The sequence below is a fragment of the Kryptolebias marmoratus genome, linkage group LG3 (assembly GCF_001649575.2).
Source record: "Kryptolebias marmoratus isolate JLee-2015 linkage group LG3, ASM164957v2, whole genome shotgun sequence".
In the NCBI taxonomy this organism is placed as follows: domain Eukaryota; kingdom Metazoa; phylum Chordata; class Actinopteri; order Cyprinodontiformes; family Rivulidae; genus Kryptolebias; species Kryptolebias marmoratus.
In genome coordinates this window covers 22,646,392-22,656,439 of record NC_051432.1, presented here as the reverse complement: position 1 = coordinate 22,656,439, position 10,048 = coordinate 22,646,392, and the positions used below count along the sequence as shown (strand labels likewise).

General features: G+C 35.1%; 2 protein-coding genes across 2 annotated transcripts in view; both read left to right on the top strand.

The window, feature by feature from the left end:
- Positions 1-4,588, top strand: part of LOC108241457 (complement C3) — a gene marked incomplete in the record, with an annotated part of 58,614 nt that extends 54,026 nt beyond the window's left edge. The window contains 8 exon segments of the mRNA XM_037974723.1: positions 1,472-1,562; positions 1,695-1,784; positions 1,870-1,972; positions 2,201-2,290; positions 2,857-2,940; positions 3,040-3,123; positions 3,651-3,783; positions 3,920-4,588. Of these exon segments, the coding sequence (XP_037830651.1) occupies positions 1,472-1,562; positions 1,695-1,784; positions 1,870-1,972; positions 2,201-2,290; positions 2,857-2,940; positions 3,040-3,123; positions 3,651-3,783; positions 3,920-4,061 (817 nt within the window).
- A 1,901-nt stretch (positions 4,589-6,489) lies between these two features.
- The window catches only part of LOC108241464 (complement C3-like), a 32,930-nt gene continuing 29,371 nt past the window's right edge, over positions 6,490-10,048 (top strand). The window contains exons 1-5 of the mRNA XM_017425609.3: positions 6,490-6,609; positions 7,668-7,866; positions 8,759-8,921; positions 9,199-9,293; positions 9,674-9,771. Of these exons, the coding sequence (XP_017281098.1) occupies positions 6,515-6,609; positions 7,668-7,866; positions 8,759-8,921; positions 9,199-9,293; positions 9,674-9,771 (650 nt within the window). The 5' untranslated portion in view covers positions 6,490-6,514. The remainder of the gene's footprint in view (positions 6,610-7,667; positions 7,867-8,758; positions 8,922-9,198; positions 9,294-9,673; positions 9,772-10,048) is intronic.

Below are 10,048 nucleotides of genomic sequence, written 5' to 3'. Positions count from 1 at the left end.
TCTAGCGTTTTTGTGGAAGGACCGGGAGCAGGTGAGTCTACATTAGGGTCAGGAACAGGTGGCACAACAGAAGGACCTTTATCCCCTACAGGTGACGCCAACAACTCCAACTCAACCAATTTATGTATGATAAGATCCTTTAACTCCTTCTTAAGTAATTGTTTGGGATGAATAATGGATAGGTGGCTAGCAATTTGCACTAGGTCAGATTTGTGACAACTAGTGAGTTGATCAAGAGAAGGATTCTCTAAAAAGTAATCAATGTCAAATTGCGACATAGCGCAAACTTTACAGTGTCACAAAACCCCCCCAAAAAAAACAACAAGGCGCACTGTTCAAACAAAGGAACAGCCGCCCTGGGGAAAGGAAGTGAAGGTTTAAATATGGCAAGCCTCCTCAGGGATAGGTGGAGCAGTCAATTGGCCAGCCAATCACGACGTCTGTAGGCGGCGACCAGGAAGGAGAGACAGGAAGGGTTGCATCCAATGGTCCCACAACAGAGCCTGAACAAGGAGAAGGAGGGAAAAAAGAAAACATACACCGAAGGCCACCGGGCCGTAACATACAGTAAAAATTGAATGTACATTTAAATTATTTACCTTTTGGAGTTAATCTCAAGTTGGCCGCCACAGCTAAGTGATCTTAGCAAGCACAAAAATAGCTATAACCGATCCAATTTTACAGGTATTGAACTCAAACCTGGTGTGGCGTTTCAACACATGCTCTAAGTGCTAACTGGTGATCAAGATCTGATTCTAAAATAACTACTGCAGTCAACTTTGATTTGATTTGTTTCAGGTTGTTGTTGTTGTTTTGTTAGCAAAATATCTCATTAATAAACATGCTTAAACTTGAATACTTGACACATTGTTACCTTTTTGTTTTGAGGCCTGGGAGGGTATGGACAATTTTCTTTTTCCGAAAAGGGGGGCGCATGTTAAACTTCTGCCCCAGTTTAACATGGCCATCACACCTAATTGACAAAAAGGCCTATAAGTTCAGTTTTACAGATATTAGATCAAATTTGATCTGATTGTAGCTGAGAGTCACCACCAAGCTTTACTGCAAGTGCAACATCTTTGCTTGTAGCCCTGTGTTTCTGTTAGCAAAATAACTCTTGAATCACCAGATGTATTTTAATGAAACTCTCAGAATGTATTCATTGCCTTTACATCTACAACTCAAGTTGCCCACAATTCAAGATGGCAGCCACAGCTAATTAATGTTAGCAATACAAAATGGCTGTAACTGGCAGGATTGCAAATCACCATCCCCAGGATGTGATTTAAGTGCTGCCACATCTTACTATATTGCAGGAGACTGTGCATAAAATTATTTACGAGGGTGAGACCACCTTTTTCTCAGCATAACATGAAGTACAAAGCATGCATGAAAGCCATTGGCTGATGTACATTCTTTAAAGAAATGCCTTTAGTTGAAAACTTAATTCTTCTGTAAATTCTGTGTACAGGTTTTTGGACAAGGACAAAGACGCCACCATGTCAATCTTAGATATTGGCTTGCTAACTGGCTTCACAGTAAACACAAACGACCTGGACTTGGTAAGAAATTTATCAAATACCCACATTTAGTGGAGTTTAACAATCAGTGTTAAATATTATTACCAAAACAAAGGAACATATTATTGTTAAAAACAAACAAATATGTCTGCTGGCATGTTTCTATGTGTGCAGTTGTCTCGAGGACCTGCCCGCACTATTGACAGATATGAGATGAACACGGTTTTGTCAGAGAGAGGCTCTCTTATCATCTACTTGGACAAGGTGAGCCATCAGTCCTCCTCTGTTGTTTCCCACCCATATTGATGTCTGGTTTAATCTTGTCTATTTTATTTTATTTTCCCCTCAGGTTTCTCACAGGCGACCAGAGGAGATTGCTTTCAGGATTCATCAGAAGTTGAAAGTGGGCATCTTACAGCCAGCAGCTGTGTCTGTTTATGAATATTATGACAGTAAGTTTTAGAAGAAAATGTTGCCCTTGTTGGGGATTTTTTTCAGTTTGCCTTTATATTTTGATGTCTCATTATTTCTTTGCTATTATAAGTGCTTTTAAAAATTAACTGTGTTAAACTGATTAGACTTGAGACAATATTAGAGTTAATTGCAATTGTATGTTTTGCTGTATGTTTTGCTGTGCTGCAAAAGCCAAGAAATGTTCAATTACTTTTTTCCCTTTTCAGGAACATCTTGTGTGAAATTCTACCATCCAGAGAGAAGGGCTGGACACTTGCTGCAGCTCTGTACAGGGAGTGAATGCACATGTGCAGAAGGTAAACAAGTAGTAGGAGAATGAGATTTCCTGCAAACACAAGACATTAAATGTAACCTTTCCTGGGCACACGGTAACTTTCTAGCAGCAGCTGAATGTGTTTACAATGAAACAGAGGAGAAAAGATGGAGTATTTTTTTATGCTGATTTATTTATTTTTTTAATGTGCTATTTAAGAAATGGGTGGAGAAGAGATATTTGTACACCTTAATGAAAGGGGCTAAAATGGGTATTTGCAGGGAGACATTGGTCCTTGGCTACCTTCAGTTCAACTTTAAGAAGGTGGCATTTGTATACGACATTAATATCAGAACAGACCAATATTTTTTGATGCAACTATGACAACCCTATTTAAAGCAGACTTGTCTTCAGCTGAGCATTGGCCAAACCATCCTGGTTTTTAAAAAAAAGCTTTTTTTTTCTATTTCAGATCTTCAGATCTCACTATTCATCCACTCCTGATTGAACTGTTCCTGCATTTTTTCCAAGACCTTTAACTTTTAAACTTTGATTTGTCCGCAGACCGCTTACACATTGTATCTCTTTTTATTATCACTATTATTTTAGAGTACTGCCCTATGCAGAAGAGCGGCCAAATCAGCAATGATGAGCGAACAGACAAGATTTGCGAAAGCAGGAGTATTGAGTTTGGTAAGAAACCATAAGTGTACTACATTTCTCACCTTTACTATTTGAGCTATAATTAAGAGTAAAGACTGGAGCTCATTTCTACTTATTGTCTGCTTGCAGCCTACAAAGTTATGGTGGAAAACATTACCTTTGAGTTGTCTGCAGATTCTTACATAATGCGGATAGTCGAGGTCATCAAGGACGGTGGGTATTGAGCTTTAAAAAGTATTTCTACATTGCAGTATAGAAATTGGCATGGACTGTTTACTGGGTATCTGTGTCTCTTCAGAATTTGTTTTCCTCTGTGAAAAAGACCTTTGTTTGGTGAAGTAGATGAAAAGTTTCTTCTCACAGCCATGTTAAATTCTCACCAAGAAGCACTTCAGGATAAAATGTGCTTTTAAAACTCAAAATGGAAAGAGGCCAACTGTACAACTTTTCGTTCTGTCATTATAGAATGATGCTGGCGAGGGACATACTGATGAAAAATGACAAGCATTATTTACAAGCAGATTAGATAAAGTAACAACACATAATATGTAAATAGATGGGTTCTGATATAGACAGCAAAAGTAGAAAATTAATAAACTAAACTGCAAAAACCTAAAAATTCTAATTCAGTATAGTGCCAAAGTATTTATTTTCACGGTTGTTTTCCTAAGATGCATATTTCACCTTTAAATCATAAAATAAATTTCTAAAAGCCATTTCCCTTTCCATTTTGTTTACAGGAAGCATTGATGTCAATCCTGCGGGTAAACTGCGTACATTCTTCAGTCATCAGTCCTGCAGAGAAGCTTTAAATCTAATTAAAGACAAAATGTACCTTATTATGGGCGCATCCATAAATGAACACAAGAATACGTAAGTTTGTACAAGATTTAATTTATTCAATTGGTATATTTCAGGTCTTTTTTTTTGTAATTCAGTTATGTTCTGGCATGTTACAGAAAGCTGGTCACATCACCTTTTAATGTTTTTCTGTCGTCGCTCTCCTCAGGTATCGGTACATGCTGGGGGAGAGAACCTGGGTTGAGTACTGGCCAACACCAGCAGAGTGTCAGCTTGATGAACACCGACCCACCTGTTTGGGCTTGGAGGATATGGTCGACTACAACACCACCTTCGCATGTCAGGAATAATTACATTTAAAAAGAAAAAAGAAGCACAATTTTTGAAATTTTTTTTTTGTATTTTTTTTTTAATTTGTATTTGTAAAAGATCATGTGAAGGAGAGACTGAATAAAACGGTGTAAATTGTTATGTAATACTATTATACTGTTTTAAAGTCTTAACTTTTGTTGAAATGGGTTTTTTTTCTACTCTCCCAAATGTTTTTAGGCACATCTGATTAACGTTGTCTGGGTTTGAGACATGTTGTCTTCATCGCATTAATTTGAATTCAGTATTTGGTACAGGAGTTGTATAAATCTAAAAAATTCGGAAACAATACCCTGGACCAGAACTGAAAAATGGCCATTCAGCAAATACTGCCTGATTTATGGACACAGAATTTAAATATGGATTGAAGGACGATTACTGTGAAGATGAGTGTGAAGAAGATGGATATCTGAATGACATCCTGGAAGTTTATTAAAGAATCCAGATTATCAAAGTTGCTTCTTCAGTCCACACTTGAATTGTTTTAAATAAAGGATTTTAAAAATCAGTGTACGTGTACCTGAACTGTACTTTCAGAGTTTTCTTTTTTTCTGACAAGCTTCAGAATTTTGGTAAAGAAATTCACAATTAAACTGCAAATCTGAGTGATAAATAATAGAAACAACCACAAAAAAGCATAATAATGCTACAATTAGTTCCTGGTATAAATGTCTTCGGAAGAAAATTTGAGACTACAAGAAAAGAAAATGTATTGTGTGATGGTTTAAATAAAACAAAGCTTGAGTTCATAAGGCTATTGAGTTGAAGTTGAAATACAAATTTTATTTGTATTCAAATAAAACATGATTAAGTAATTCCAATGTCCCAAAGTCCCTTTCTGTAACATCCATAGTTGTGTGTTTATAAATAAATTATACATTTACATTTTGACAGACTGAATTTTAGACTTACATGTTCCGCATTGTTCCAAAGAGACATATCCTTTGTCCCCGAGTTAGTCAGTTAGGAAGTGGTGATTCATATTACACCAAATACTACAAACACACGCCAAAACAAAACTGTTTATATGAGTGGCACAAAGAATTTATGGCAATTTATTAAAACTCCTGATTGTTTAGCCTAAAAAAAGTCTAAGAAATTGTCAGCATTTTAATGGAGAAAGTGTATATAACTTTGTTGTTTGCTCAATTTGTTCATGTGTTTATGAATATTACTAATTATATTGACTTCTAAGTTGTAAAAACATTTCATTAAGTATGTTTGTGGTTATTACTGTAAAAAAACTAAGAATTTTTCACTCGGATTTTATGTTTTTTGTGTGATTTTAGGTCTGTTGTGTTAATGCAGCAGGTCAAAAGGAAAAAATAACTTGGGAGATTGTGCTGAAAAGTGACTCCAACCATGGCAGGTTAAACCACTTTTAGGGTGAAATATGAAGGAAATTTAAAATAGTCCAAAAACGTTTAGTTTCACCCTCGACCCCAGAGGGTTAAACAGTTTTTGCCCTATCCTAGTACTGGATAGTAAACCTGCAATTTGAGCAAAGTTTTGTAAATTTATTACTTGATTTTCCTGGAACAAATGTTTGTCAATGCAATCGATCTGCCAAAGTACTTTGATCCCTGAAATTCCCGTAAATTACGACATTTCATTTTGAGTTTGCTCAGATGTGCAACAGAGATAGGAGAAGCAAATAAAAGTTCTATGGAATTATGGGAATATTTGGTGTGGTGATAGGTCGTAAACTATGCTGGCATTTATCAGAAATGCGTTATCTAAACCTGATAGAGAGTTGGAAAATTGTGGATGTGAAATGTTTGCCTAAATTGTACAGCTCACTTGTAATGGCATGGATGCTTTAATGTGTTGAAGGTAGAAAATAATTTGATAAAATAAATCTGGACCAAATCATTTACCTTCAAAAAGAGCTATTAGAGCAATCCATTAAGCCATATATGAACACACAATTAACCTTTTTATATGCTCTAGAGCAGGGGTGGCCAATTCTGGTCCTCGAGGGCCACTATCCTGCATGTTTTACTTGTTTCTCTGCTCCGAAACACCTGATTTAAATCAATGGGTGATTAACAGGCTTCTGCAGAACATGAAGAGGTGATTTAACCACTGAATCAGGTGTGTTGGAGCAGGGAAATAAAGAAAACATGCAGGATAGCAGCCCTCGAGAACCCCTGCTCTAGAGCTTTAAAATCTACATTTATTGTGTATTTAAAAGTAATAAAAATATTTTTTCATGTTGTGAACATGGCCTTCCTATATCTATTTAGTCTTTTTCAAATTAAAAGGAGAAGAATACAATTTATGAGGGTTATGTGAAATACAGATGTGTTTTAGATCTGGGAGTCAAAATATGGTATTTAAAGCTTTTAATTGGAGGAGACAGGAGAAGACGTACAGCCCACTGCTGGTTGAAAAGAAAAGAACCTCGGACTGAGAGTAAACACTCGGAGCAGACATGGGGTCAGGTAGACGGGTGTGTTGGGTTCAGCTGTGGCTCATGGCCACTCTGGCATTTTTCTTTCAGATTTACCCAACCGTTGGATCTCCGCTGTAAGTAGACCTTCCTGACCGTCACACGTTCCTCCTTAGCTTTATGCATCACCACAACCCATTTTCACCTAAAAATGTAAAAAAAACATGCTCTGCTGTTAATAAGTTTATCTGTTGCCCCTTCTAATACTGATGAGAATATTCCTTTTTTAAATCAGTAAGTAATATAGTGTTTTAGCAGAGTGCATAACAGTCACAAGTTTTTTTTTGCATTATACACTGTAATATTGCTTCACTATCAATACTATTTTAAGGCACATATTACTTAATAATTAAAATTTGAAACTTTTAATAGCATTGTAGTTCTACAGAATGACATTAACACTTAATAAGTCAACTTATGAATATTTCCTTTTCCTCTAAAATAATTTCTGTGATTAGAAATGTCATTATTAGCTGTCATAATTAACATATTTGCCTTGTGCAGTCATGTTGACAAATTTCTGCATACCTTCAGCTGTCTTGGCTCAACCCACAGAAAAACGAGTTTACCAGTACAGATCATTGTTTTACAGCTTGTAAATTTAACTCTGTAAATAAATCAGTTCAAACATTTACACTTTTTAACATATAATTTTATCTGTGTAAAAAGTTATTCAGCAACACACTGAAGTTAAAACATGAGCAACAGCTATTTTTTTTTTTGTGAGGATACAGAGTAAATATTAGAGGGTATTGTTAAATATTGGTAATTGTTGTCATTTAGGTAAAAATGCTTAAAATGTCTATTACATTGGAACAGTTTTTATTGCGAGTTTGCTAAGTGGTGTATTGCACAACAAGCAACAAACAGATCTCAGAACAAACTTGATTTTTTTTTTTTTACCCAGTTCTGGTTTCTAGTCAAGGCCAATAATAGATGACTAATTTGTTGTCTGGTACATATTGAATTCCATGGTTCTCTCTCTGTTTTATGAGCCAACCATGGTTTATTTGATTGCATTTTTTACATTTCTTACAAACTTTGTTAAAGTTCTAAAAGAAAACAAAGTTAAACGATTAGCCCGTCCATGTTTGTTTTGTTTGTTTTCAACCCTGTCTGTGTCCTCTTTCTCCAGGATGGTGATGTCTGCTCCTAACTTGCTAAGAGTAGGAACAGAAGAAAAGATTTTTGTAGAAATTCAGGACTATGAGAAGGAAACTGACCTTAACGTTGCAATATATGTGAAGAACCATCCAAGCAAAACCAGAAATCTGGCATCTACAACTGTGGGACTTACCAAATCAAAGAATTTTCAGGAGTTTGGAAAAATTACGGTAAAACAATGTTGTCTTTGAACATACTTTGTTTTAATGCTCCATCAACCCATTTCTATTAGCATTATCAATGTATGCTGTCACAAATCATCTTTGAGTCATGTCCAGTTAACCACACTGATCTTATCTCATTTTAAAACATAAACTAGAATTTGTTGGACAAAAAAATATAAAGTAATAATCTCTTGATTTGACAGAAACATTGCACAGTTAACGTAATTCATTATATCTAAGAAAATAATAATGATAATGTACAGACTCCCACTTTTTTCTGCCCAAGGCATCAGAGTTTACTGTTAAAAGTCCTCGAAATATTTTCAAGTGTGTATATTGTCTCAGATTCTGGAGCAGTAAGGATACGCTAATGGCTTTTTGGCATCGATTTGGTGCATGAAAGTAATTCCCAACAAAGATATACTTTCAGGTTTAACAATTACATTTTAAATAACTAAAAATGACCTGCCTAATTGGCTGATGATCTCTGTCAAATAAGCAAAGAAATATTCTTACTTCTAGCCAATGGCATATTTTCCTTCTCATCCAGTTTAGATATTTAGGGATCTTTCAAGATGTCGTGCTCATAATGATTTCTAGTGACGGACAAGAGAACTCGAAGGAAGGCAGAAGGAGACAAGGAAGTAGAGAGTGAGAAAGAAAATAATCAGGCCTTTCAGCCATGCTTTATTATGCATGTTTTGACCTTTTTTTGTCTCTTTTTGTTTGGACTTTAATCTCTGCTTCCCCTTTTTTTTGGCTTGCGTTCTTGTGAACATGCTACCTGTATTTAAATGTGCACTTGGTTATTGTAGCTACATCGTAAATGTATTAAAATTGTATGACGTATTACAATGTTATGAGTTACGTTGTGATTATCTTTTGTCTGTTTTCTCAGATTCCTGTTGAAGATTTCAGAGATGATCCCAACGTCAACCAGTATGTTAACATCCAAGCGGTAATCGATGGCACAACTCTTGAGAAAGTTGTGTTAGTTTCCTTCCAATCTGGTTACATTTTCATTCAGACTGACAAACCCATCTATACCCCTAGCAGGCCTGGTGAGTCCAGTTCTACATCTATCCCCAATTTTCTTTCTTTCTTTCTTTCTTTCTTTCTTTCTTTCTTTCTTTCTTTCTTTCTTTCTTTCTTTCTTTCTTTCTGACTCCTGGAATTTTCTTTCTCTTCCTTGTTCTTTTTTTAAAATTGCTGTGCTTGCTAAAACAAAACCTGCTGTTATTTGTGTGGTGTTTCGTAACATGTTGCACAAGATGGGGCTGAAAGTGGTCCTGAAAATACCTCACAGAGCCCACTTGTCTCCTTCCATCTCTCCAACAGTTCGTTACAGGATTTTCCCAATGACACCTGGCATGGAGCCTGTAGAAAAACACGATCAATCTCAAGCAGATACTTCATTTACCGTTAATATTATGGTATTGTACTATATTTTTTTATAAATATCAGAGATTAGCAAGAATACGAATAATAAAGAAAAATGGCTTTTACTAAGTTCTAAAAAAATTCTAAAATTAAATATAATTGCTACATTTTTCACGTCGCAAAGTGACTAAAACATGCATTTTAAGACTTGAGTGTATTAAAAATCACATGCAAATATGAAACAAGTGTTGCATGGTCTGTCAAGACAAAAGTGAATAAATATAATTCAAGTCAAGGAGGGTCAATCACATTAACAATTGACAGAACAAAGAGGAATTTTACTCCTAGAAAAAAAATACTTGTACACTTTTCCTGAAGCAACATAAAAAAAGATCTTGTTCATGTCTAAATTCATGTCCTTGTTCATTTTTAGACCCCTGGTGGCATCACAGTACAGTCTGAAACTGTCTCAGCTGTCTCACTGAAATCCAAAATCTACTCAGGAACTTACGAACTTCCTGACATTGTCAGGTAAGGTATATTTCTATGGAGTTAGATTTGTTTCACAATTATTCAATCAAAAAAAAAAATCATGTCAAACAAAAAAAGGAGTATTCAATCAAAAAAAAAATCATGTCAAACAAAAAAAGGAGTATTCAATCAAAAAAAAATCATGTCAAACAAAAAAAAGTAGTATTCAATCAAAAAAATAATAATGTCAAAAAAAAAAACATCTTAAAAACTTTTTAACCATAAAAATATTTTTTTACGAAACAAAAATTTATTTAAAGATTTTTTTTTTCTTTTG